Source organism: Vombatus ursinus, unplaced genomic scaffold, assembly GCF_900497805.2.
Source record: "Vombatus ursinus unplaced genomic scaffold, bare-nosed wombat genome assembly UNPS02011369.1, whole genome shotgun sequence".
Taxonomy (NCBI): Eukaryota; Metazoa; Chordata; class Mammalia; order Diprotodontia; family Vombatidae; genus Vombatus; species Vombatus ursinus.
The window spans coordinates 6,535,146-6,562,603 of NW_020951147.1; the positions used below are offsets into that span (position 1 = coordinate 6,535,146).

The window sequence follows — 27,458 nt, forward strand, 5'->3', positions numbered from 1 at the left end:
GTCTCCCAGGGCTGGCCGGAGCTCTTCTCCTGCTGCCTAGAGCCCCAGCTGGGCCACAGGCTCGCAGCCATGCTGGGAGGCACGTGCTTAGGGGAGAGCTCACCAGCTTGACACACCTTAAATAGAAAGTACACTCCAGAAATAGCTGCCCCAGGGACCCTGCCCGGCGGCAGTGAGGCTCTCCCCAGGGTTCAGCCCTTCAGCAAAGTGACAGTGGGAGTACAGCAGGCAGCTCCCCTGCACCTGCAGCCTAGGAGCTCCTGATGGCTGGGGTAGGGCAGTGGGGGTGCTGACAAGAGCCAAGGACCCCGATTCAGGACACCTGGGTTCCAGGCCTGGCTCTGCTGCTTGCGTATTTCCCTCCTAGTGTATAAAATGAGGAGGCTGCACTAGATTTAGTGGGTTCCAAAATGGGGACCCAAGGTGCCTATAGAGTTATCATGAGGAATCCCCAAATCCTTTGCAGACCAAACACTGTCCTCATCTTTACTTCTCTCCAGCTACATGCAGTGAAAAATACAGGGTTCTTCAGAAGTCTTTGATGTTGAAGAGGGGTACCTGTACTCGGTCTGGAAAACCCTAGGTCTACAGTGACCTAAACATTTCACTCTTAGGATAATACCACAAGGTCAGAGACTCATATGGACAGAAATAAATATCATAGCCACAGTATTTGGGATAATGAAAAACTGGACCAAAGATGTATGACCAAAGAAAGGACAACCGGTCCAGGTAGGGGAGGTGAACATCATGGAATGTAATGACACTGTGAGGAATCCAGGAAGAAGCGGAGAAAATGGTGGAGTGGGAAGAGAGCAGAAGGATTGTGCTGATGTGAGCTAAGGAAACTCCACCAACATGAGTCAAACATGAAGGTCAAGGTTAGAACCAGGCTCCCAACTTAAAGGGCACATCCCTCCTTTTTGTTGAAAATGGATTTGATGATGGGGCAGCTAGGTGGCGAAGTGGATAGAGCTCCAGCCTTGGAGTCAGAAGGACCTGAATTCAAATCTTACTTCAGACACCTACTAGCTGTGTGACCCTGGGCATGTCACTTAACCCCATTTGCCTAGCCAAAAAGCACCCCCCCAAAATGGATTTAATGACCATCTCTATGCTGATGATTCTCAAATCTACCTTTCCTGCCCCAGTCTCTCTGCTGACCTCCAATCTCTCTCATCTCTGTCTGCCTTTGAAAATGTCTCCAATTGGATGCCCAGTAGATATATTAAACTCAACATGTCCAAAACAGAACTCAGGATCTTCCCCTCACTCCCACTCCTAGCTTCCCTATTACTGCACCACTATCCTCCCAGTTCCTCAGGCTCACAACCTAAAAGTCATCCTGGACCCCTTACATTCCACCCCTCCATATCCAAGCTTTCACCAAGGCCTATCAATTTCACCTTTGTACCATGTCTTGTAGATTTCACCTTTTTTAACATCTCTTGTAGATCTCACCTTTGGAACATCTGTAGATCTCACCTTTGGAATATCTCTTGTAGATCTCACCTTTGGAATATCTCTTGTAGATCTCACCTTTGGCATATCCCTTGTAGATTTCACCTTTTTAAACATCTCTTGTAGATCTCTCCTTTGGAACATCTGTAGATCTAACCTTTGGAATATCTCTTGTAGATTTCACCTTTTTTAAAATCACTTGTAGATCTCACCTTTGGAACATCTGTAGATCTCACCTTTGGAATATCTCTTGTAGATCTTACCTTTGGAATATCTCTTGTAGATTTCACCTTTTTTTTTTTTTAGCATCTCTTGTAGATTTCACCTTGCAATATTTCTTGTACATTTCATCTTTTTTAACAGCTTTTCTAGATTTCACCTTTGTGCATCTCTCATCAATTTCACCTCTAATATGCACCCTTCTCCCCCCTGAGACATGACCACCCAGGTACAGACCCTCATCACCTCACACCTGGACTATTGCAACAGCTGCTGCCTGCCTCAAGTCTCTGTCCTCCAGTCCATCCTCCATTCAACCACCAAAGAGATTTTCCTAAAAGAAGGTCACGTCACCCCTTACTCAGTAAACTCCAGGGGCGCCCTATCACCTGCAGGAACAAACACAAAATCCTGACTTTCAAAGCCCTTCATCACCTGGCCTTCCTCAACGTTTCCAGTCTTCTTATACCTAACTCCCCAACACTACTCTTGAGTGACACTGGCCTCCTGGCTGTTCCGTGAACAGGACCCTCCATCTGAGCATTCTCTCTGCCTGTCCCCCATACCTAAGGCTCTCCCTGTCCTGCTGACCACTTAACTCCCTGGCTTCCTTTAAATCCCAACTAAAACCCCACCTTCTACAGGAAGCCTTCCCCAATCCTTAATCCCAGTGCTTTCCCCTCTGTTATTTCCTATTCTTCCTGTCCATAACTTGTTTATACAATGTTTGCTTGTCACCTTCCCCCATTAGACTGTGAGTTCCTTGAGGGGAAAACCTTTCTTTATAATCCCCAGTTTTTAGCACCAGCCCTAATCCCCAGGCACTGGTTTATTGATTGATTTGGGGGGAAGAGGGTGGAATCTGGGTGGAGGATGTTTGTCGGGTAACACTCCCTAAGGATGAGCCTCAATCATTCCCCAAGGGGCTGCTCAAGTCCCTCCTGGAAAGCGTTGAATAAAGAGCATTGAATAATTAAGCAGCACCATGCGGGCCCTCTAGGGACAAGGGGACACACACACACACACACACAGAGCATCCCAGCTTCGAAGATCTCTAGGCCCAGGTACCAGCTAGAAGATAAGGTCCTGGGTCTCAGGGGACCCACCCTAGTACTTGTTTGTAGCAATGCGGTTAGGTCCCTGCCTTTGGCTGGGGTTGGAACGCAGGAGGGGAAGGGCACTCCAACTGTGCCTGGGGATAGTCCTGAGGAGACAGAGGGGACACCTAGAGGTGCAGGGTTAGAGGGGACCTCAGAATCATCTCATCCATGAAACCCTTTATTCTGGAAGTGAGGAAACCGAAACACAGACTGGGAGTGACCCAGCCTGGATAAGGCTCCCCACCCTCACCCAATCCCCCAAGCACACAGGCGCAGGTGGTACAGGCCTAGGAATCCACTTTTATTGACATAAAAACCAAAAACAAGCAGAAGGTAAGAGACAGAAATTGATGCTTCTGATCCCCAAAGCTGGGGAGGACAAGTGCCCCCAAACCAGCCCCACCCTCCTGGCCCCCAAAACACAAAGGCCTCATGGGTCTGGGGAGCACAGTGTGGGGAGAGGGGGACATTTCCAACCCCCTACCCTACCCCAGCCCCTCCAAAATTAGTATGATCGAGGGGAGAGGCATTCCTGCCTCTGGAGTGTGGCTATCACGTGAAGGGGGAGGGGGCAGGCTCCATTTTAATCCCTTCTCTCCTCACCCCGCCCCACCAGCTGATCCTTGGCCCTGGGCAGGAGAGGACCCGCTCTTGTTCTCAGCTCTAGGGAGAGGGCCAGGGACTAAAAGGGAACACAGGAACGTACAGACACACACACACATGCACACACACATACACACACGCGCACGCACACATACACACACGCGCACACACACATACACACACGCGCACACACGCACTGGCACACATCAGATGGGACTGGAGAGGGTTCAGGAGGAGGGTTAGTGGGGACTTCTTGCCCTCCTGAATTTAAAAAAATAAAAAATTTAAAAAAAAATAAAAAGTTTTAAAAACCAGTTTAGTGTCTTCCCTTTGTGCTCTCGCCCAGCCTGTCCCGAGCTCAGAGCTGGGTGTTTTCTTCTTGCCTCTCCCTCCCCGGGGCGTGCCCGTTGCTGGTGCTGCCCAGGGCATGCCCGTTGCCGGTGCCCACGTTGGACCCATCGGGGGTGGCCAGGCCGTCCTCGTCCACACGCAGCTCACCCCACAGGCTTTGCTGGATCTCCTGAGGCAGCCGTGCCCGCTGGGCCTGGCACTCCTGGGCCAGCTGGGATGCCGCCTGCAGGGGACATGCCCCATCAGGGCCTGGACACCGAGGGCCCCCCCCCACCAGGCGGCCCTCCTGTCCCAGCCTCCCCACCCCCTCACCTTGGGCTCGTCCTCCTCCAGCTGTTGCTGGACCTGCTGCTGTCCGGCCACGACCCGCTCCTGGCGCTGCTTCTGGGCCTCCTCCAGCTACAGGGGGAGCAGGGGCAGGGGTCAGCAGGGGTTGGGGGGCTGTCGCGGGACGGCTGTCTAGCAGGTCCAAGGAGCCATGGGCACCCACAGGGGGGAAGGCAGGGTGGGTGCTAGCACTCCCCAGGGACTGGCAGGGGTCTAAGCCTCACCCTTCGGATGGAGTTGACGGATTCTGTGATGTGTCTCCGGTTGATCTCAGTCAGCTCCCTGTGGAGGGAAGGGGGTTGAGGGTTCAGCCTCCTTCCTCCCTGCTGAGGCGCCTTCACCCACTTCAGACAACATAACCAAGCCCTGAAGGCATTTCTGGGGGGCTCCATATTTCTGGGGAGTCATTGAGTAGCACAGATTAGAACTGGAAGGAGCCTTGGGGGTCCTCTAACCCAATCCACTCATTTTAGAGAGTCCAAACCCAGCCTGAGACCTTTGTGAGCTGTGTGACCCTGGGCAAGTCACTTAACCTGTGTGCCTCAGTTTCCTCATCTGTAAAACGAGCTGGAGAAGGAAACGGTAAACCACTCCAGTACCTCTGCCAAGAAACCCCCAAACGGGGTCCTGCAGGTGCCCTGACTGAACAACAAAACAAAGCCCGGCCCTGCCCCGCCCGCTTACGCCTCCTTCTTGTGTTTCTCCCTGGTCTTGGCCTCAGAAATGCTATTATGTCTCTTCCTGTCCAGGATCTTCTGCAGCTCCTTCTTCTCCCTGGTTTGGGGAGGGTCGTCAGGCCGCAGAGCCAGGAACAGAGGGGTAGCACGCCCGAGCCCTCCCCTCCCACGCCCTCCCACTCACTTTTCACTGGTCTCCTTCACTTTCTTCAGCTGAGCTGTGTGTGTTTCAAGGACGATCTCTCGAAGGCGATGTTGGGCCTGTCCACGGCAGAGTCAAGGGGAGAGACGTGGACTGAGTGGCTGGGCAATGCCTTCAGCTCGTGTCCCTCAGCTGCCTTGACGGCAAACCCCCTCACCGACCTCCAAAGTGGGCTCCCCCACACTCCTCTCAAGGGTTACCTTTTCGTCCCCCACCTCTCTCAGGGAAGCCTCACCTGCTTCAGGGGCAGTCCCATACCTGTCTCAGGTGTGTCTCAGCTTCACCTTTCTCAGGCCTTGTCTCTCCCCTCCCCACCTGTCCCTTTCACCTGTCTCAGGGGTCTCACCCTTCACCTTTTTCTCTCTTTTTTTTTTAATATTTTTATTTAAAGTTTTGAGTTTCAAATTCTATCCCTCCCTCCCTTTCCTCCTTCCTCCCCCCTCCCTGAATACGTTCTAATTAATTTAGAACAACTGATTGTTATCAGGAAAGATGTTAATACAGTAAATGAAATTAGAAAAAAAACTGTTGAAAAATAAATATCATGATTTAGTAAGTACTATAAAAATGGATTTCTTCCATTTGGAACAATACATTTACAACTAAATGGCCAGTGGGCACCTCAAGCTTAATACGTCCATAACAAGAATAATTATCTCTTTCTTTCTTTCCCTTCCCTCTAATTTTGATCACTGAAAACTCACTGGATATCTTGGGGTTTACAGGCTAGACTTTTTTCTTTTTTTAATTTATTTATTTTTAGTTTTCAACATTCACTTCCATAAGATTTTGAGTTTCAAGTTTTCTCCCCCCTCCAGACATTGTACAATCTGATATGGGCTCTACTTATACATTCACGCGAAGCATATTTTCCCATTAGTCATGATGTGGAGAAGAATTAGAACTAATGGGAGGAACCTCGAGAAAGAAGCAATAAAACAAAACAACAAAGGAAAAGGAGAACAAATGGTGTGCTTCCATCTGCATTCAGACTCCAGGTCTTTCTTGGAACCCTTCACCTGTCTCAGGTGTTTTCTCCCCCCACCTGTCCCTTCACCTGTCTCAGGTGTTTTCTCCCCCCACCTGTCCCTTTCACCTGTCTCAGGTGTTCCTGACGACGTTCAGCCTCCACCTCAGCCTGAGCCTCCCTCAAATCCAAAAGACTTTGAAGCTGTTTCTTCTGTAGCTCCCGGTATTTCCTCATCTCTTCCTCGTCTAGCACTCCACTCCTGTCGACAGAGACGCCTGACTGTATCCGGACAGGAGAACTCGGTGTCCTGACAGCCGCAGCCCCACCCCGCTGCCTGGCCCCTTCGACCCACGGCCCAGCCCCGCTCACGTTTCTATCCACTCGGCCCACGTTCTCTGCCAGGCCTGACAAAAGTGGGACACCCCTCCTAACTCTCTGGCCCTCCCTGGGGGGAGATATCCAGTATCGGATGCCCTGGACCCGTGCCACTCACTGAGGGAGCTGTCCCGGAACCTCAGAGCTGGACGGGCTCTCAGCCAGTCCACCTGAGCTGGAACAGAATCCCTTCCTTTTTTATTTATTTTTTTTTGTTTTGGTGAGGTGATCGGGGTTAAATGACCAGAAGCCCTTTCTTGAGCCTCGACAAGCAACATGCGGCCATGCAGCCTCTGCTGGTATACCTCCAGCGATGGAGAGCTCACTACCTCCTAAGGCAGCCCCATCCACTTATGGACAGCTGCAACCATCAAGAAGGTTTTCCTCCCATTCAATCCTTACACTAGGTCTGCCTCTTGGCAATGTCCTCCCAAGGCTTCTGGTTCTGCGCCTGGGACCTCAAAGGACAATAATGACGTACCTACAACACCTTATGCTCTCTCTCTCTCTCTCTCTCTCTCTCTCTCACACACACACACACACACACACACACACACTCACGTACCCCCAAGCCCTTTCTCCACCAGGAAATATGTCCCCATTTCTTTCCCCAGACCCTCCCATGGCACAGACTCCAGACCCTTCCCCACCCCCTCTCAACACTCCCCTTCCCAAAATGCAGTGCCCAGCGCCAAACACCAAACTCTGGAAGTGGCCTGCTCAAGACAGAAGACAGCAGGACCATCCCCTCCGTCATTCTGGACACTGAGGTTCCAGGAAGGAGGCAGTTCACTCTCCACCCTGGGAGTCAGACCCCTCTGCTATTCCTTATTACTTGTGTGACCTTGGACAAGTCCTTTCCTCTCTGGGCCTCAGTCTCCCCACCTGTAGAATGGCCTGATGGCCTCAGGTCAAAGCCCCTTCTAGAAGCGCCCCAAGGCACTCACTTGCGCCTCTTTTCCATTTCCCCCCGATGCTGGGCCAGGTGGCTGAGGAGTCGCTGTGTGTGTGCTGCCGCCTTTCGCTGATGCTTCTTCTGCAGCTCACGCAGGTCTCGCTCCTGCCGGCTGTGAAGCTTCCCCAGGGATTTGTGGGCCCGCAGCTCCGCCAGGGGGGTCACGGACACCTCTGAAACCCAGGGCCAGGAAGGAGGACGTTAGAGCTGGAGACGCGGGGCGCACGCTCCCCTCCCCAGGGCTCACAGACCAGATGGGCTGATGGGCGATGTGGGGGGGGGGGCACCTGGACTCCTCTCAGACCTCCCCAAGGCTTCCGCTCTGCCTTACCTCCCAGGATGCTGGCGATGAGCTCGTCACACTGACCTGGGGAGAAGAGGACAATGATCTCTGGTGGCAGCTTGTTACACAAGCACCCATCACCTTACCGGGCCCCTGTGTGACTATGAGGACTGGGAGCCAGGCAAGGGACCTCAACCCCCACCTTACAGATGGGGAAACTGAGGCCTGGGGAGGCGGGGGCAGAGCCAGAGCTGGGAGGACGCCAAATACAGCAGGCCACCCAGTTCGCTAGGCAGAGAAAGGGTCATGGGACCTCCCCGCAGTCACACAGCTAGTGTGTAAAGTGGCTTCTGAGCCCAGGTCTTCCTGACTCTGAGTCCACTATGGCATGGCTCCTTTTTCCAGAGGAAGGAACTGAGGATGCTCAGACCTGAAGGGGCCAATAGAAGGTCACACACTGAACACCTAACTGGAGGGACCTCAAGCCCTCCGACGTCCCCCTGCACCCAGCAGCGGGTGCCCATGACCAAGTGGAGGACCTCTCCCTTCCCCCGGGTCCTGCCACCTTCTCCCCCTCCCTCCGGGTCCTGCCACCTTCCCCCCCCACATACAGTGCTGCCCTCCTCTCCCCCCAGGTCCTGCTACCTTCTCCCCCTCCCCCCAACGCTGCCCTCCCCTTCCCCCAGGTCCTGCCACCTTCTCCCCACCTCCCCAACGCTGCAGGTCCTGCACACCTAGATGTCTCCCCATTGCCCCCGTACCTGGTCTGCTTATGGAAGGGCTGGTGGGTGAGGTACAGGAGCCCGGAGGCCAGGAGGCCCCAGAGTCCAAGGAGCTTTGTACAGAGCCTGTGGACAGCTGGGGTCCAAGCGGTCGAGAAGGCAGTTCCTCTGGGGTCTCAGGAGCAGCCTACAGGGAGGAGAAATCCATCTTCTCAAAACAACATGCCCACGGCCCACCTTTGTCATTGACAGGCTTCCAAATGGGAGCTGGACGGGTCTGTGCCCTCATTTGCATGTTGGCCCCTCAGTTGGACTGTAAGCTCCCTGAGCACAGGCACTGTTTTTGCCTTTCTCCGTCTCTGCAGTGCTTATTTTAGCACAGTGCCTGGCACATAGTAGGTACTTAATAAAGGCCTGCCTTGGAAGCTGTCAGGCAGCTTCCTAATCTGCTATTTTATTGTGTCACCTGGAGGAGAGGGTGGGGAAGGAAGCACAATGCCTTTTGGTAAGAGAGGTGGTGGACTACGGGTACAGAATGAGGCATACATCCTCGGACCAGCAGAGATGCTGATCTTCCTTTTGGTAACTATAGTGGTGTTGTAAGAGAGTTCTACTCTCTTGTAGAGAGGCATGTTCATGGGGGAGAGGGGAGAGGAGGAAGTGATTACACATGTATAAATCTTTTTTTTTTATTTTGAAGCCATCGGGGTTAAGTGACATGCTCAGGGTCACACAGCTAGTAGAATCTGAGGTCAGACTTGAACTCAGGTCTTGCTGGCTCCACTGCACACCTAGCTGTCCCCAAATACTTCTAAAACCCAATATGTTCAGTCTTGGACGTAGCTGTTTGCTTCTTACTCTTCACCCCCTTTACTTCATGCCCAGAGGCACCGAATTCTCCATCAAGGCCCCTGTCCCAGCCCCCCAGTAAAATGGAAGGGCCTTGAGGGAAGGGAACACTGTCATTTCTTTTTATTCTCAGCATAAGATCAGTCAGTGTTTGTTGAGAAGCTAATTTCTTAGCAATTTAAAAACTGGGTACACTTGAACCTGGGTTCAAGGCTTGCCTCCAACACCTGGCTGTAGCCCTGGGAAAACTGCTCAGCCTGTCAGGGCCCAGGAATCTCCCTCAGCAGATTTGCACTGCTGATCTGCATTACCCCAGTATAATCAGAGACCCAGTAAAAACCAACAAAACCCAACCATTACCGAGGAACCAACAACGTTTTCAAAGATCGGAGCGTGGGTCTCTTCTCTCGGCAGAGAGGTGGGGGACTACTAGGGCAGAATGCTGCATACACAGTTGGTGTCTTTGCTTAACTGTTCTTTGTTAAAAAGGAGAATTTGAATGGCGGCAGGGGCCAGAAATGTTTGTGATGTATAAATGAAAGGCTTCGATAAAGCTTATTTTTAAAATGAAGTATCTGTTCAATTGATTGGCTGGATGTAATTTTCCCGGCTCTCCGGCAGGGGGTGGGGTATGGGTGGCACAGTCCAGCTGGGGAAGCAAGATAGTAGCTCCGAGAAGATAAGAAGTAATACAGGCCTGATTGTCTCTCAAGCACCTGGCAAATGTTTGCTTTGGGGCAATGGAACCCGCCCACGGCCACTAATGGTTCCGGTTGACACCATCCTCTAAACATCCTCCTCCACAGGATAAAAGCTACTGTCAGGCCTGGGAGGGACTTTGGAAAACAGACTCATTGCAGGGAGGAACCACAGAACAGGAGGGAGTGGGGGCCCAGAGCTAAGCTCACCGTTTCCCTTCCAGTTCCTGAAGCACTAAGATGACTGCTCACCTCGCTCTCGCCAATCAGAGCCGCCAACTGCTTTGACCTCTGGTCCATGAGGCTGACGTGCTTAATGGGGTTGAACAAAGCCTCGGCATAGTCTTGGGGAGGGGAAAGGGGAGATTCACAAACAAAGCCAGCATCTCCACCTCCCTCCTTCTGTCCTAGGTCATGGGTCACTCTTAGAAAAGGATTGTGGGCAACGCCTACACCACCTCCCTCATTTTGCAGATGGGGAAACTGAGGCTGACACTGTGGCTTCCCCAAGGTTACACTGGGAGGAAGGGCCAGAGCCAAGATTCGAGCCCAGCTCCCGTCTCTCACCCAGTGTTCTCATCCCTGCCCATCGACACCTCTGCCTTATCCTCTCCGGACCCCTTCCCTCGCCCCTCCCCTCCTGGCCCCTCACCCTGGTGATCATCAGGGATGTAGTCAGAAGCCTCCGTGTAGATGAGCAGGGCAGGCAGACACAGGGGCTGGTTGGCCTCATTCCTCAGGCAGATGTAATGGTACCCTGTGTGGAGTCCGGAGCCGGGGGGGCCAAAGCAAAGATGGGGGCCAGCAAGGAAGGGGAGCCAGGTGCCACCCCCCCACATCCCTGCCGGTCTGATTCCTTAGGACCCCCTCTCCTACCCCTGCCCTCGGAGCCAACCCCCCCACACTCGGGCTGAGGAAGAAAGGAAGAAAGGAAGGAAAGGAAGGGCCAGTCTGGCAGGCCTCACCTGAGCGGATGGCAGAGACTGGCAGGATTCGGTGCCCTACAAACTTGCCCCCTTCCTCGAAGGCCGCAATACGGAGGGAGGCCAGTGTGGGCAGTACCACCTATGGGAGGGCGAGAGTTCAGTGGGCATGAGGGGGGCCAGCACCAACTGAGCCCTCCCAGAAGCTAGCCTAGCCTGGGAGAAGGTGGTTTAACCAACTTTTTTCTGGCACGTCCGCTTCATTTCTGAAGCTAGACTGGAAGCGTCCCAAGGGCAGGCAGAGACCGCTCCGTGGTGCTCACCTTGTCCCCAGAGCCCCTGGTGCAGGACTGGGCCCGTGAACACCCACCTTGGGGAAGTCAAAGGGCTCTTCGTCCCACACTGGGTTAAAGGAGTTGCCCTGGGAGGTCCGGGTGCGGTATTTGCGCCGCGTGTCCGCGGGAAGGCCGAAGAGATCCACCTCCACGTAGATGCCGACTTTCCTGTCCGACAGAAACTGGCCCGAGATCACCTGGAAGAGCCAGGGGAGGGGGATGACGGCACTGTCCGACCCCCGCCCCCCCCCCAGGCTGCCCCCGCCCCCGGCAGACACCCCACCTTGACCCGGAGAGCGTTGGCTACGATGCCGTCCACGATGCCCTCCGTGAACGGGTCAAAGGACTTGTCCTGGCGCCGCATGAACTCGGGCTTGAGCAGGTAGCCGCTGCGCCCATTGTACTCAAACACGCCGGCATTCAGCTGCATCGGGAGGTCTGCGGGAGGCAGAGGGCACACGGCCGGCCGTCAGCACGAGGCCTGGCCGGGCAGCAGAGCCTCAGGGGACCCACCGGGCTGCCTTACCCAAGGTCTGGAAATTGAGGGCAACGAGCTGACAGCCCGCGTTCCAGAACAGCTGTGGCATGTAGTTGGACGAATCCACGCGGGTGCCTTTGGGGTAGATGCGGCTGAGCTGCTGCTTGTTGTATCTGATGGAGGCGGTCACGGGCCACACTCTCCAGAAGGCACGTCGAGCCCTCCCCTGGGACCCACGCTGCACTCGCCCCGCCTGGCCCCAAGCGGCTGCTCCTGGTCCTGCCACGCCATGTTCTAAGGCCCTCCCATGCCATGTTCTAAGGCCCTCCCAGCCTTGCCACGCCATGTTCGAAGGCCCCCTCCCATGCCATGTTCTAAGGTCCTCCCAGCCTTGCCACGCCATGTTCTAGTGCTCTGCCATGCCATGTTCTAAGGCCCTCCCAGCCTTGCCACGCCATGTTCAAAGACCCCTCCCGGCTCCGCCATGCCCATTCCATGGTCTAATCCCCTCCCAGTTGAGGTTCCAGGTTCCTGGCTTCCTCGCTCCCAGCCTCCCCTCCTCTCCTGTGGGTGGATACTCCACAAACTCCATGGGGCTCTTGGTGAGCTGCTCCAGGGCCTTGGTCTCCACAAAGGACGACATCTCATAGCACTTGCTTCGCTCTGTGGGGTGGGGAGAGCCCCATTAGAGCTGTGGGTGGGGGTGAGGGCCAGTGTCCCCCCCTCGGGCCCCCACGCCCGCCGCCCAGCCTGGGCTGTCCCCGGCCCCGCACCCACTCACTCCGGGCCGCCTCGAAGGACTTGAATTTGACGGGCTCGATGTAATTGACGAGAGTGGACATCTCCTCTGTGGCGTTCACCTCGCTGCTGGCCGTGCCCTGTAACGCCCCCAAACCAAAGGGTCACGTGGATGACCCGACTTCCGTCCGGGGACCCCCGAGTGTCCTGTCCCCTGCCCACCGTGTCCCCATCCCTTCCCCTGCCCTCCCACCTCCTAAGCTTGACCTCATCTGTCGAGGTCTTCTTGGGGTCACCTTGCTCCTCCTCCTCGTCTTCCTCACTTTCGGCCTCTCGATCTGCAGGGAGGAGTAAGGATTGGGGCCCCTTCTCCTCTGCCTCCACCCCCTCGGGCCCTTCCCTCTCGCCTACCCCTCCTCTCACCAATGGATTTTCGGGGCTCAGGACTGCAGCCCAGATGGTCCTCTCCACTGCTCAGGGTCGAGCAGCCCTCAGAGCTGGGGGAGCCTGGGGGTGGGGGAAGGGCAGAGACGGGCTCACACACATCTGCTCGCCAAGTGCGGCCCCGGCGTCGAGGGAACACTGAGGCCTGACCCCAGAACGGTGACCCTCGGGGCCAGACTGAGAGGGGGCCCCAGGGCCGACCAATGACAGAGCGGGAGAGGATGAGGTCAGAGGCCAGAGAGGGAAGGCGGCCAACGGCCAGGAGTTGGGCGAAGTCAGAACCCATATCCATCTGTGACTAAGGACGGGGTAGAGGCAGGGGGTGAGTGTGATCGCACCCAATTGTGGCAAGAGCAGGAAGACCCCAGGGACTTGGGCCGCTGAGGTGGTCATAGGTCAGGGGTCACGCACAGGCAGGGAGAAAGGGCCCTCAGTGACCGCGGACTGGGTGGGGTCATACCAAGCTGCGGGGAAGGGGTCTCAGTGACCATGGAACTCTCGCTCAGGGCCGAGTTACTCTGCTCCAGGGGCCGCTTGCGCACCGAGCCGTCCGAGGGGCTCAGGGGCAGGCGGTGACGCTTTTTATTCTTCACGAGGATTCTGCCCATCAGGTCCTGAGGGCTGGGCAGGGGGACTCCCGGGGCCAGCTGGGAGAGGAGGGCATGGGGCTGGTGAGAGGCAGACAGGAACCCCCTGACCTGCCCGCCTCCCCACGTCTCCGGAGCCCAGAGCAGCCCCTACCGGGTACTTATCCAGGGGGTCTATGAGCAGCGCCTCCCCAAAGATAGTGCGGCAATACTCGGCCATCTTGGCCTGCTGCTTCGCCCTAGCCGAAGGGAAACAGAGCGCAGGGGTCAAGGAACACACACCAGCAAGCGCCCGTAGCCCTGCTCAGAGGAAACTCACGAGTCCACGTGGTTCTCAAAGGAGAGGAGGACGGGGAAGGGCGAGGTCTTGAAGGCCGTCTCCGCGATCGCCTCCAACACATCGCGCAGCGGCACCTCCGTGGTCATGGTGAAGCCGTGCGTGATGAAGGGTTCCTCCTCTGGCGGCCGGCCCTTCCACACGTCCAGCTCCACGCAGCGGCAACCCCAAAGCAGCACCTGCCGGTACATCTCCACCGACGAGGTCCCCGCCAGCTGCCCCGCTGCGGGAAAGGTCTGGCGTCAGCACGGGGAGCCTCGACGCGCCCGACGCTCACCCCGCCCAGCTCGGCTTTCCGGAAGCCCAGAGAGCGCGTCAGCAGCCGGGAGCTCATTCATCCCGGCCGTGTGTATGTGAATCACCTCCCCAAGGGGCTGGAGGCCTTCCGTGGGAACCAAGGCAGTGTCTGGCCGGTCCAGGCGCCATCCCTGGCTCTCACTCGACCAGCCCGCCCGCTCTCCTGCTCAAACATCATGGCGGCTCAATCCCTTCCACCGACACGTGTTCATATTATCAACGGAACCGTACTGGCCCCCACCATGCCCTTCTCCATTACCCTTTGGGTCACCCAAAACTGGTTCTTCAGAGACAGCTGTGTTCCGATTTACAACCGTACAACATCAGCAGAACGTCTGTGTTAAAACGATAACTGTTTGTTTTTGCCAGAGAGCATCCTAGGATGGTTGAAAGTACCCTTCTGCTTCCCAAATGGCTGACGTTTATGTTGCCCGTGTTATCTCGTTTAATCCTTTCAACAACCCGGTAAGGTAAGTGCTATTATCCCATTTTACAGATGGGGAAAGTGAGGCTGAGAGAAATTAAGTCCTACTTAGAATCACATAGCTAATTAAGTGCCTGAGGTAGGATTTGAACTCAGATCTTCCTGACTCTGTGTCTAGCACTCAATCCACTGTGCCCCTGAGCTGCTTAGTGCAACCCAGCCTTCTCTATTCCTTCTCTTCAATTCTGGGCCTCTCCTGTTCATTGTCCATCTGTTGAGCCTACCCCAGAGATCTCAACAGTCCAGCCATTCCCTTCTATGACACAGTCTAGACAACAGACATTTCTCATCCACTTGGTTTTTGCTCTTTGGATTGTTAAGTCAACATCCTTTGATTGAATCCTGGATCTCGCGTTCTCTAGGACTGGCTGACATTTAGCACACCAGCGCTTCCAATCAAGACCATCTTGGTCTTCGGCTTAACACCTTCCAAGGCCATGACCAGCCCCTTTGGCGAAGGCCTGCCTGTTTCATGCCTTTCTTTGGCATTAAGAAGCAGACGTCCTGACTGCAAACCAGAGTTGGCTCTACCAAGGAATCTGGCAAGATCTTACCATGCGCATGAGATTTCCGGTGGAAGGAAGGCCTCGAAGGCCTGAGTTTCACTCTACTAAGCCAAACGCCTTTTCATAATCAATGAACAAAGCTGGGTCTCCTGTCCTCCACTCCATGCATTCAATTGTAGGAGATTGCAAAGATGGCGGCTGCTGCAGAAAAGCATTTGGGGAGAGCCTGACTGTGTCTTTCTCCTACTTTCATCAAGGACACCCTCTGTACGTGGACAGAACATTATCATAGAGATGAGATAGCAGGGGGACGGGACAGCCTTTACTGACGTCCGTAACGGGCCTTTCCAAGTCTTACTTTTCATTCCCCCGTGCCCCATACTTTGGCATCCTGCCCTTCACGAAATATCTTGTAAAATGATCTCTTAATGGTTTCAAGACTGTGTTGTCTAGAAAACAGATTTCTCTTCCATAGTCTGATTCAGATGCCCATCTTAATACTGCCTCTTAAATGTCATTACTGTGTCTTTACATAATCCATCCAGAAGTGAGCGTGAGGGCCCAAATACGGTGGTTCTGTTATTCTGATTATGACCAGAGGTGATAGAAGCCTGGGCAAACAGGCTCCATTTCCTGCCTATTTGTTGTCCTTCTGTGGGGCCAAGCTACGGACTTGAAATGATGGGGATTCATTAGGTCTTGTGTCAAGCTTTCTCAGACCCGATTTCTTGCATCCACTGCTTTTGGGTCTTTTAAGAGGCCTCGGTGTTCACAATCTTACGAACCAGCTTTTCTCTAAACCGGTGTTTGCCCTCGTCTGCCATCTCTTTGCTTGGTAAAGAGATCGAGTATTTGAAGATCAAACGAGATATTTGTAAAGTGCTTAGCACAGTGCCTGGCATGTAGTGGGTGCTTAATAAGTGCTTATTAATTGATTAATGGAAGACAAAGTAACCATGCTACACTGATAGAAGGTTTCCAGGGCAGTCTGCAGCCTCATGGACGCCTCTGCTTTTTCAGCCTGATCCCCGTTTTCCATGACTGCATGTGAGTGACCCAGCATTAGTCCAGATGGCCTTGGTTTGGAGAATCTTGCCTCCTCTGCAGGATTTCTCTGTCTCCCCATGCTCTAACACCAAAGCTGGCCCATTCACACGCCACAGTTTTGTTCTCTCCGCTCTTCTGGCTGATGTCCACCCTTCATGCGCCAGACGAGATGCCCAAGCGTCCCACGTGAGGCTCTTTATCGTTACCTTTGGGGGCCCTGGGAAGCCAAAAGTGCCTGTCCCTTTGTCTGTCCCCACAGGGAGATCACAGGAGCCTCCCTTACGTCTGGGGACAACTTTCATCATCAGTCAATGGACAAACGTTTCACATTTGGAATGGAGAGTGGGCCTAGACCCATGACTTCCCTGATATAATGAAAACCCAGGGGAGGAAAGTCCTTCCACCCATGCTGGCTGGAAGCTTCTCTGCCCCTTCAAGTGGGATTCTTTGTGTCCTGGACCCCCTGGGCAGTCTGGTGAAGCTTAGGGACCCCTTCTCAGAATCATCTTGTTAAATACATAGAATTACAAAGGAAACTAATCACATTAAAACCCATCGGTCAAAATATTAAAGACAAATTCACGAACCCCTCTGATCAAGGACGCAGGTTAAGAACTCTGTCCTGCAGAGCTTCCTGGCCACAGAGAGGGCAGTGGCACAGACGCCCAGGCTCCCACAGCCAGCAGGTGTCAGGGGCAGGTTTTGCCTCTTACAACAGCTGGGGTCAAGTTCAGAAACAGCAGCCACGCTGGTAAAATCACAAACTACTCCCATCCCCACAGAGCACTTCTCCCCACACACCAGTGAACAAAGGCAGCGCTATGCCCATTTTAGAGACGAGGCGCCCGAGGCCTGACGTGACCCTCAGACTTAGCTCAGGTGGGTCAGTGCTGGAGAGGCCGACCTGGGAGGTACCTGTGAGGTAGGTGTTGTGGGAGGAATTGATGAAGTAGGAGCTAAGGGGTTGGGTCATGTCGCTGCTCAGGTCCAGGGTCTCTGGCGGCAAGATGCTGTTCTCCTCCCCGCCCAGGTAGCGGCTGAAGCCTTCCATGGACATCTGGTCTGGTGGGAGGCCAGAGAAGGAGTCAGATCACAGCTCTACAGGCCCTCTCGTCCCCCACCAGGGTAGTGGGCACGTGACTCCGCAGTCACACAGAGAAGCAACTGGGATTTGGGGCTCCTGGATCCCAATCTGGGGCTCTTCCCACCATACTGAACAGGGCCAGAATCAGAGAATCTGGGAATGCCAGGGAAGGTCAGGGCTGGGAGGGGCCTTAGAACAAGAATGTAAGGGCTGGGAGGGGTCTTAGAACATGGAAGGTCAGGGCTGGGAGGGATCTTAGAACATGGAAGGTCAGGGCTGAGAGGGATCTTAGAACACGGAAGGTCGGGCTGGGAGGGGCCTTAGAACACGGAAGGTCAGGGCTGGGGGGGGCCTTAGAACACGGAAGGTCAGGGCTGGGAGGGGTCTTAGAACACGGAAGGTCAGGGCTGGGAGGGATCTTAGAACACGGAAGGTCAGGGCTGGGAGGGGCCTTAGAACACAGAAGGTCAAGAGACAGAAAGGCTTTCAGAACATAAAATTTCAATGCGAGGAATGCTGATCTAAGAACATCAGAACTGGGAGGGGCTACGGAGACCATCTAGTCCAGACCCCTTATTTTGCGACTCACCTAACGTCACCGTGCCAGGACCTGGGCGCAAGCCACACGCGCCCTCCATCGCCCCACAAGCCCAGGGCCGGGGTCCTCACCTCGCTCCAAGAACTGCTGATTGGGCTCGTACTTCTCGATGAGCAGACGGGCCTGGGCCGGGCGAAGAGGCGGGTACAGGACCTCGTTCAGCCGGGGGTCTCGCTGCTTCTGGTTGACAAAGTCCAGGAGCTGCTCCAAGGTCAGGTACGGCTTCCCCTTAGCACCACTTGAAGGGGGCAGAGAGAGAGTTGGGGTGCACAGCGCTGTGACGGCAGAGGCCAGCCCCCTCCTCCTCCTCAGGCCCCCACTTGGTCTCAGAATTCCTCCCAATCTTCAAGTCCAGTTTAATTTCACTAGGGCCTCGCACATCTGCTCCCTGGGCATCCACTGCTCTCACATCACCTGTAGGGCCCCGCGTCTAGAGCAGGGCTTCTCTGCCTGGGCTCCCTCAACTCGTGTCTCGGTTCCCTTGCTTATCCCATGCAGTTCTTTTCCTGCATCCTGAGAAGGGGTCCCTAGGTTTTGCCAGGGTGCAAAAAAAGGCTTGAGAGCCCTTGCTCTCATCTCTCGGGCAGCCATGACCAAGCTGGTCCACCTCTGGCCTCAGTATCTTCATCTATGAAATGGGGATTTTCTATCTCTTAACTCCCTACCTCAGGAATGTCCCTTGTCCACCCTAAGAGAGCTCCGTAACAGCAAGAGTGTCTGTTCTTAGGTACGTGAGTGCCTTAGGAAGCATCGCAGAGTCGTAGATAGGGGAATGAACTTGGAGCCAGAAGACCTGAGTTCAGGTGCTGCCTGACCCACACTGTCTGTGTGACCCTGGGCAAGTCCCTTCACCACACAGTGCCCCAGCCAGTGCTCTCAGACTGTGCTGAGTGTGAGGCCGATTAAACCTCAGATCTGGCAAAAAAAAAAAAGAAAGAAATTCTGTCTACTCCAAAACTAGGCCATGATGTCCTGGAAGGTGGAGACCCTGTCTGTATTATCTCAGCTCCAGCCTAGGACGATGGGCAGCAAGGAGGAGGTAATAAGCAGAGCTAAACAGTCACTTGGGGCAGCTGGGTAGCGCAGTGGATAGAGAGCCAGGCCTGGAGTTGGGAAGATCGGGGTTCGAATCCAGCCTCAGATGCTCACTAGCTGAGTGAGCCTGGGCAACTCACTTAGCCCTGTTTGCCTCAGTTTCCTCATCAGTAAAATGAGCTGGAAAAGGAAATGGCAAACCTCTCCAGTATCTCTGCCAAGAAAACCCCAAATGGGGTCACGGAGAGTCAGACGCGACTGAACACCGACAACAAACGTAAATATTTGTGGATTGCTTGAGCAGATCAATGAATGTAGTAGGTACCAAGCCTGGCACTGGGTGGAGAGGACAGGTGGGGAAGGAGATAAGACCTGACCCTGTGTTATGGAGCCTGCCCAGTTCCTGTTTTCAAGAATCTCAATGTGTGGAAAAGGTAATCAGATAATAGCTCTAAAGCGGGAGACCCTTTCACTTTGCAAATAAGGAAACTGAGGCACAGCAGCCTCTTCGGGGAGGGGTCTCCTGCAGCCCCCCCTCCCCCCTTCTCACATCTCCAGCAGGATCTTGTCTATGTCGGGCCGGAGACACAGTTTATTGAGGAATCTCTCAAAGATCTCCAGGGAAAACTCGTCTGGCCGGATTGACTCGCTCTGCAGGGAGGGGGGAGGGAGGAGGAGTGAGCAGGGAAGCCCCAGGGAGGTCAAGGGGCTGCTGCTAGGAGATGACCTAGGGGCCGGGCCTCCCTCCCCCCACCCCTGCCTGAACCCCCCCGCCACCCCCCACGTACCCTGTTAAAATTGAGGCCACAGGACTCTAATGCCGTCTCTACTCGCTTCTTGTCAGCAGAGAACATTTTAAGGATGCTGGGGGTGAGGAGTGTGGAGTCAGATAAGGGGGCAAAAAGGGGGTGCCGCTGGGGTCGAAGGTCACCAAGGGTGCAGGCAGACCTCTCACTGTGGGGAGGGCTCTGATTTTCGAGGTACAAACTGGTGGGGGTTCTGGGGGACAACTCCTCCCCTCTCCCTCCCAGAACAGTTCTCACTTTTTGACTGGGATTCTCCCATCCTGATTCACCTGCAGTTTTAACTTGGTGTACCTAGAGCAACAAGGGAGGAAGAAAAGCCTTGGCGCGGGGTACCCCAGTGGAGCCCTGGGGATGCTGGGTGCCTGCCCTGACCCTTTCTCCCTTCTCCCACCCTGGGGACCCCCCCTTCCCTCTCATTCTTGCCCCCCTCTGCACATTCCCCGGCCTGCACCCCAGCTAGTGGGGACCCCTCTCCCCGGCCCCAGCTCACGCTTTTCGAAGGAAGGTGTTTCGGGAGGCGTTCTGGGCCAGGATATTCATGGCCAACTTGAATAGCTCATCTGCCCAAATCTGGTCGGGGCAGAGAAGGGGCCGAAGAGGGAGTGAGGGTGGGGGCACTGCCTCCCACCAAGAGTCCCTCCCCCTCAGCTTTCACAGGGTCTCAGATCCCAGGCTGGAGGAAATCTGAAAAGCCATCCAATCCTGACTATTTGACAAATGAGGAAACTGAGACTCAGAAAGCTCCCATGCCTTGGCCAAAATCACAAAGGCAGTCCAGAGCAGGGCTCATATTGGAAGCCAGATCCTCTGGCTCTTTCTACTGGACTTGCTGTCCCACCCCAGCACCCCTCCCAGGTCCCTCCCTGGGACCACGCCCCACCTTGGCAATATCTTCTTGCACAGCCATGAAGTTGAGGAAAGTGATGTTTACAGGGTCAGGGCCAGCCACTATGGTCACCAGCTTGTCCTCTGGCCTCGTCTCGGGGCCTCCGAAACCGAGGATTTCCCTGATCTTGGGGTCCTATAAGTCAGAGTTTGAGCACCAGCTCTCTCGGGCACACAGACTTTTCCCCACTCCCTCCTCCCCCTCCCCAACCCATCTCAGAGCCAGCACTGGGGCTCTGCATGTTGCGAGCTTCTGATAAACAGCTGTCAAACTGGGCCAGGGGATGATGGGACCCACCTTGGGAAGCCGGGCATAGCGGCCTGTCCGCGTGTCCCGGATGGAGCTGATGTCCAGAGTGTCCACTTCCTAGGGGAAGCCCGAAATTGGAGGGGGGTGGGATGAGGGCAGAGGGGAAGCAGGGGGTGGGGGGTGGGATGAGGGCAGAGGGGAAGCAGGGGGAGATGCCTCTGCACTCAGCAAGCACTTAAGAAATGCCTACTGTGTGCTGAGGGCTAGGGATCCAGAGGTAAAGAACATGACAAGCCCCTGCTCTCAAGATGCTTATGTTCTGTCGAAAGGACATAACATAGACCCAAATAAATAAACAAACTATTTGGAGAGATTCCCAGTACTGATTGTGGGAGGGAGGAGGGGAGCTGTCTGACTCCATGAGGCAGAGAAACAAGGGGTGTCCAGGGCAGACAAGGAAGAGACAGGGGCAATACAGAGCCCCCCAAAGTCTGCTGCCATGGGGATACGAGTAGGCTAACCTAGGCCTAGGCTTGGGTCTCCAAGCTCACCTCTATGCTCAGGAGGCTGTTCTGGGTAGGAGAAGAGAGGGCTAGGACGTTTCCTGTTCAGGGTGGGGAAGGGTGGGAGGTTATTTCCTGTCCAGCCAGGCCGTGGGAAGGGTCAGCCAGCTTAGGAGGCCTCCGCCCTGAGGGCTTCGGGAATTTGGGGCAGGGGGCAAGGATCCGGGGGCTGCAGTATGGAGGAGGGGACAGAGCATCCGGGCCTGAGCCCTGGGGAGCCAGGCCTCAGAAGCTCATGCATACCATATTGGGTCCAGTCCAGTAGAGAAAGAAGCCATTGGGGTCCACTCGGAGCGTGACCAGGTTCCGACTAGAAGCCTCCTGGACAGTAGGGAAAGAAACCAGTGAGGGCTGGGCCAAGGGGGACAGGCTGGGGACCAGACAGGGAACCTGGACCTGCCAGCAAAACCATCATAGCAACAGCCTTCAGTGACCACAGCCCGCTGCAAAGACTCCTCTGAATGGACAGAGCGCCAGACCTGGAGTCAGGAATACATCATCACATGTGCAAATCCGGCCTCAGACACTTCCTGGGCAAGTCACTTCCCCCCGTTTGCCTCACTTTCCTCACCTGTAAAATGAGCTGGAGAAAGAAATGGCAAACCACACCAGCACCTTTGCCAAGAAAACCCCAAATGGGCTCACAGAAGGTCAGTCACGACTGAAATGACTGAACAACAGCTCCCCACAGCTATGAGGCACTGGCCAGCACTACCAGCTTACAGAGAAGGCTGAGAGGTTGAGGGTCTTACCCAGAGTCACACAAGCCAGCTGGGGTCTAAATTGATCTTCACAACAATCCCTGTGGGGCAGATGCTAACTCTGTCCCCATTTTACAGATGGGGAAACTGAGGCTCACAGGAACTAGAGTGACTTGCCTAGGCCCACCAAGCTAGCAATCATTCCAGCCAGAATTTCCAGGTCTTCCGGATCCACAAGTCCATTGGCCCCCAACACACACCCCTTTTCTATCAAACCCTCTGCAAAGATCTGTTCCATCCAGAATTAGGCTGGAGGTCTAAGACTCTAACAGCAATTCCAGGCTGCCAACGCACCTCCCCCCTCCCCCTCCCACATACACACAGCCCCAGGGCCCACCGAAGTGGGGATCTGACACACCAGGGCATCCTGGGGGGGAACCACAAGTCTGAACCTGAACCCCCACACTAGCTGTCACCATGAGGATTGGAGCTCCTAGGGAGCCAAGTACTCCCAGCTCCAAACCCCAGCCTCCCAGGGCTCCATCCCTAATTCCAGGACCCTCTGCTCCACTCCACCCTTACTGCCCGCAGGGCAGATTTACTCAACACTCAACAGTGGGGAGCTCAGAGTAAGACCCCTAGGGTGGAGCAGCGGGGAAGGAGCAGAGGGACCAGCCTGCCAAGTGCCAGCCCAGCAGGGGATGTCCAAGACTGAGGGGCAGCAAGCTCAGCCCTCCCACCCACCCACTGCCCGGTGCTCGGTGACAGTGCCCTCTGACCCCAGAGGAAGCAGCCTTCCCAGCAGGGGCCAATCCCAAGGACTAGGAGAGACGGAGGGAGGGAGGGGGCTTTCTCACCTCCTGCCGTGGGGGAGGGGAGGGAATAAGAGAGTGATAAGATAATCTTACTCCCCCAGGTGCTTTCTGTTCTCCAGGGTCCCCCAAACCCTCAGCTTTACCCTCTCATCCTAGAAGTCGGCCTTAACACAATGTGTGTTTGTAGGGCAAGGGGTCCCCTCGGAGCGGGACAGCCATTTCATGAGCCCATTGCCCCAAGCCTCACAGACTCTGAGCGCTCCTCCTTGGCCCCCACTTGGCCCCCACAGCCCCCCTCCCCCCCAGGCTCATTCCTTGGTTCCCACTTCCTTATTTGGGTTTATCACACCAGAAGGAAAAGGAGAAACTTTTTCTAACTTTCCTGCCTGAGGCCTCCCAGGGGGCAGGGTCTCCCCCAGACTCAGAGCACCTTCTCCCGTCCCCCTCCCCAGCACCTAATTCCTCTCCAAGGAGAGAGCCCCACCACACCTGTTACCTCTGGCCACACCCCCCCCAGGCCCCCTCCCTCTGCTCTCCTGGCCACCCAAAGCTGTATCAAGCTCCCCCTGCCCCACCCAGCCGGAAAGGAAAAGGGAATCCTGCCAGGCCTCCGGCCCAGATCGGCTAGGGAGGGGACCCAGGGCCTGGAACTGGGGCGAGGATGGGGGGCTTTGGGACCCGGGGAGGAAACGGGCGTGTGGGAGCGGGCGGGGGGAAGAGAAAGGGTCGAGGAGGAAAGGAGGTCCGAAGGCTGATGAGAAAAGGTCGGAATGGGGAGAAGAGAAAGGAGGATGGCGCAGAGAGAGGCAGTAGCTAGCGGGGCGCCGCGGGGGACCCCGAGCGTGAGTGTTTGCAGCAGGGGCTGGAAGGGGAGATTTCGCGAGCGCCCGTAGAGTGGCTGCGCCTATAGAGTGGGGGGGGTGGCAGGCAAAGACGCTGGGGAGATTTATTGGGGTTCAAAGTCTCTTGTCTAGCGAAGTCCCTGGAAGACTGCTCCGGTAGAAGTTTTGGGGGCAAAGAAGCCGAAGCCTCCCTTTTCGATGTCTAGGAGGGGAGGAAAAGAGGGGCTCTGGGGATTCTGGACAGCAGCGCCGGACGGTCCCCCGAGCTCCCGGGACTGGGGTGGGGGGAGGGAAAGCCGACGTGGGAGGAAGGCACAGAGAGGCCCCGGGGAGACGTGAGAAGCGGCCGCGGGGGAGACGGGACGGGCGGGGGCTCGGGGTGCAGAGGATTAGGACTGGGGCGCACAGGCCCGGCCCCCCCGCCCCGCGCTCACCTCGTCCCACTTGATGAACTTGCTGCCCCGTCGCAAAGTCTCGGGCACGGCCGGAGGCTCCAGCTGCAGCGCGTGGACCCCGGGCCGGGCGCCGGCCATGGCTCCCCTGGGGGCCGGGGCCGGGGGCCAGGGCGGAGGGCGAGCCGCACCGGGCTGGGGGCTCGAACCCCGACGGTCCCGGTCCGGGTCCGGCTCCCCGCGCCCGAGCGCAGCGGCGGGGGCTGCGGAGGAGGAGGAGGAGAAGGAGGAGGAGGCAGCGCGGTCCGGGACTTTCTCCCGGGGCGGCCCGGGCGGGGCGGGGCCTGCGGAGACCACGCCCCCTCTCCCCCCGCCCCCCCTCCTGCCCCGCTGCCTTCCCAGAACCCAGGAGTCCGGGGCTGGAACTGGAACTGGGGCTGGCCCCCTGGCGGCCAGGCTGGGAGGGCCCGGCCCGAGGTACGGGGGCCGGCGTCCAGGCTCTCTGCCCTGTCCCTACCCCCAACTCCCCGCCCCTCCTCCTCTCTCCCCTAGCCAGCCATCCCCCCCACCCCTCTGTCCCTCCTCTCTCCCCCAGCTGGCCATCCCCCACCCCTTTTCTTCTCTTCCCCAGCCATTCCTCACCTCTCCATCCCTCCTCCTCTCACCCCTAGCCAGCCATCCGCCCCCCTCATCTCCAGCCCCGGTCCCTCCCGTGGTCGGAAGCACTTAGCTACCTAATGGCCCTTTCTCCCCGCAGAACCACAGAAGACCCGGGGGTGCCTGGGCCCAAAGCCCCAGCACTCCGAGAGAGAGTCCAGATAGCTGGAGCCTGTAGCAGCAAGCCCCATGCACCCCACCCTCTGTTTCCTCCACTCTTCATCCTAAATTTGTTAATCGTTGGGTTGTGAACCAGAGAGGGGAGGTCACTTGCTCAAAGTCGCACAGCAAGAAGCTGAAAGAAGATTCAAACTCAGTCTTCACATTGCATGGCCCAGGGCTTTACACCAGGGACGCCCTGACCACTCCAATCTCAGACTTCCTCCCCAAGCCAAGCGTAGTGTTTCTGCCCCAATGATAGTTATCCTGGGGGAAGGGACACTACCCCAAAATTGACCAACCCTGAGGCTTTGCACCCATGGGGGAGGGGGTCCCCAAACCCTAGTGACCCAGAGAAACAATGGAGTCTGAATGTGTGGGTGTGGGTGTGGGTGTCTGCAGGCATGCAAAAGGCAGCCCCCACCAGAAGAATCTCGAAGCCATTTAACCTACCCCCAGTGGTTGTCCCTGGCCCACGGCTAGATGCCACCCCTGGTCTCAAGGAGCTAACCTCCTAGGTGGGAAAAAAGCCCTCCTGCAGAAAAATAAAGGGATGGGGGCGGGGAGGAGGGGGTTGGGAGGGGGTGGTGGACCGCTACCACTGCTGGGGCCTCTGCTTGGAGTGCACCAGCCTGTGGGCCCCCACCCCCGAGCCAGAGCTGGAGCTCCGAGCAGGACAACTCTAGAGGGGCTGAACACAAATTCTGTGCAGGCCACAATTTTACCTAAGGCTGGACCTAGAAACCCAGAAAGCCAGGGAGGTGGGGAGAGGGGGAGGGTGGGAAGGTCTCCAGCTACAGAATCAACAGGAGGGCGCCGGCCTGCAAAAAGTTCCATGCTGGGGGGAGGGGAGAGTGTAGGACTGAGTCCCCTCCCCCCACGGCTTAACTTCAGGACCTTGGGCCAGTTTCTTGGTCTCCTTGGGCCTCTGTTTCCTTTTCTATAAAAATAGCAATAATGATTCCTCCCATGTCTGCAGTGCCTTGAGGTTTGCCAAGCCCTTTCCTAAGCACAGCTCTTGGAGAGAAGTGTTACGGCATGATTATCCCCATTTTACAGATGAGGAAACTGAGGCCATCAAAGTGAAGTGATTTGCCCAGGGTCACACAGCTAGTTGTGTCTGAGGCCATATTTGAACTCAGGTCTCACTGACTCCAGGTTGGGGGCTCTGTGCACTATGGCGTCACCTAGTGGCCTGTGAGGGAGCATGCATCCTATCAGAGGAAGACCTGGGTTCGGGTGCTGCCTCTGAGGTATCCTGACTGTGTGACCCTAGACAAGTCACTAGCATTAAGCTCTGTTTACTAGGCCTGCTTCTATTGTTGCCTCAGCTGACAAGCTGCCTGTTGGGTAGGCAGGACAGCCCTTCGAGTCTCATACCCAGGATCCCCCCAGAAAGTCAGAGTTCCTTGGAAAGTCTGCTCTCCTGACTCCCAGGGGAGGCCTGCTTGTGATTGGGCCTTGCCTGGGAAAAGATGCTCTGGCCCCTCCCGGAGGGCCTGGCTCGTTCCTCTCTTCTCTGCAGGGCCCTCTCTGGGCTCAGCCCCTGCTGGGGACGTGCTGTTGGGGCGGATCCCGCACAGGGCTAACGGCAGGGTTCCCGGACCTCAAGTCCAATTGCTTACAATTTTCTTTGCTAAATTGCCGGCTGTCAAGCATCCCTGTTTGGCACCTACACATCGAAGCCTTCCCAGATGCAAGCGACCTCAGAAGGCATCTCCGTGAACTGACTCATCTTCCGGGAGCAGGAAACACAATAGAAGAACTCTCACTCCTCCCGTCCTTCCCGGGGTTGCTGTTCTCGGGCAGGTGGGGCCATGCCCATTCCACAGATGAAGAAACTGAGATACAGAGAGGCAAAGCCTGTGCCAGAGCCAGGACCTGAAGCAATTCTCATGGGTCCGAGTCTGGCCCTCCTTGGACACCTTGCTGATGCCCAGCTCGACGAGGAGAAGGCGTTTGGCCAAAGCTACCAAGAAGGTCAGTGGAAGAGCCAGGCCTAAAAAGCCCACCCGGGTCTTTGGACTCTGAGGTCGGGCCCTTTCTACTGGGCTTTCTTATCAACCTCCCCCGGGGAAGTCAGATCCTCAGGCCAAATAGCAACTTCAATCTGTGCTGGCCTCAATCCAAAGACTAATAGGAAACCTGTCCTGACCTCAGGGAGCTTACATTCTCCTGGGGACACAGGATGGACTCAGACCTGGGCATGCTCACAGAATCTCTGGGTTAGAGCTGGGAGGGGTCTTAGGGGTCATCCCATACAAGCTGCTGGGAGAAGATTGGGGGTCCCACAGTCGGGGGCAGGGCTTGAACCCAGGCCTTCTATAAGGGAGAGATCACTCCCAACCAGTCTGGCCTACCTCCATGGCTCCCTCAATCCCATAGCTCTGGAATTTGGGGTGGGGCTAGGCCTCTAGAGTGACCAGACGCCATTCAGTTGGTACGAGACCAGGTAAGGCCAGAGACTGGAACCGTGTCAGAGAGAAAGATAGAGATGCGGGGGAGAGGAACCAGAGACAGAGAGAGAAAAAAAGAGATAGAGAGAAGAGAGACAGACAGACAGAGACAGAGAGGAGAGACAGTTACAGAGAAGAGAGACAGAGAGAAGAGAGACATAGAAGACAGAGACTGAGAGACAGACAGAGATAGAAGAGAGACAGAGATGGAGAGAAGAGAGACAGAGATGGAGAGAAGAGAGACAGA

General features: G+C 55.9%; 1 protein-coding gene across 2 annotated transcripts; it reads right to left on the reverse strand.

The window, feature by feature from the left end:
* Nucleotides 1–3,060: 3,060 nt before the first annotated feature.
* PLCB3 (phospholipase C beta 3) lies at nt 3,061–24,081 on the reverse strand. 2 transcript variants are annotated; one of them, XM_027856064.1, is made up of 32 exons: nt 23,982–24,081; nt 21,433–21,510; nt 20,675–20,743; nt 20,372–20,512; nt 19,982–20,061; nt 19,729–19,782; nt 19,474–19,549; nt 19,236–19,336; nt 17,722–17,888; nt 16,884–17,030; nt 13,617–13,857; nt 13,452–13,536; nt 13,171–13,357; nt 12,690–12,773; nt 12,534–12,604; nt 12,310–12,406; nt 12,107–12,191; nt 11,577–11,701; nt 11,334–11,488; nt 11,086–11,247; nt 10,758–10,857; nt 10,445–10,549; nt 10,045–10,136; nt 8,285–8,432; nt 7,572–7,607; nt 7,233–7,413; nt 6,037–6,169; nt 4,923–4,999; nt 4,746–4,835; nt 4,286–4,343; nt 4,047–4,133; nt 3,061–3,957 (listed from the first exon to the last, which is right to left on the reverse strand). In XM_027856064.1, exons 1-32 carry the CDS (start codon nt 24,078–24,080, stop codon nt 3,742–3,744), a joined length of 3,627 nt encoding a protein of 1,208 aa, XP_027711865.1. In that variant the 5' UTR covers nt 24,081; the 3' UTR covers nt 3,061–3,741. The 2 variants fall into 2 exon arrangements, with proteins under 2 accessions (XP_027711865.1, XP_027711866.1); XM_027856065.1 differs by lacking the exon at nt 12,690–12,773.
* Nucleotides 24,082–27,458: the final 3,377 nt, after the last annotated feature.

What these genes read in the sequence shown, in the direction of transcription:
- PLCB3 (XM_027856064.1), bottom strand. Translation starts at nt 24,080, where the DNA reads ATGGCCGGCGCCCGGCCCGGGGTCCACGCGCTGCAGCTGGAGCCTCCG. An exon ending in AGCCCTTTGACTTCCCCAAG is followed by an intron (nt 10,858 to 11,085) that starts GTGGGTGTTCAC and finishes GCCCTCCCATAG; the next exon opens with GTGGTACTGCCCACACTGGC. An exon ending in AGTCTCTGCCATCCGCTCAG is followed by an intron (nt 10,550 to 10,757) that starts GTGAGGCCTGCC and finishes GACTCCACACAG; the next exon opens with GGTACCATTACATCTGCCTG.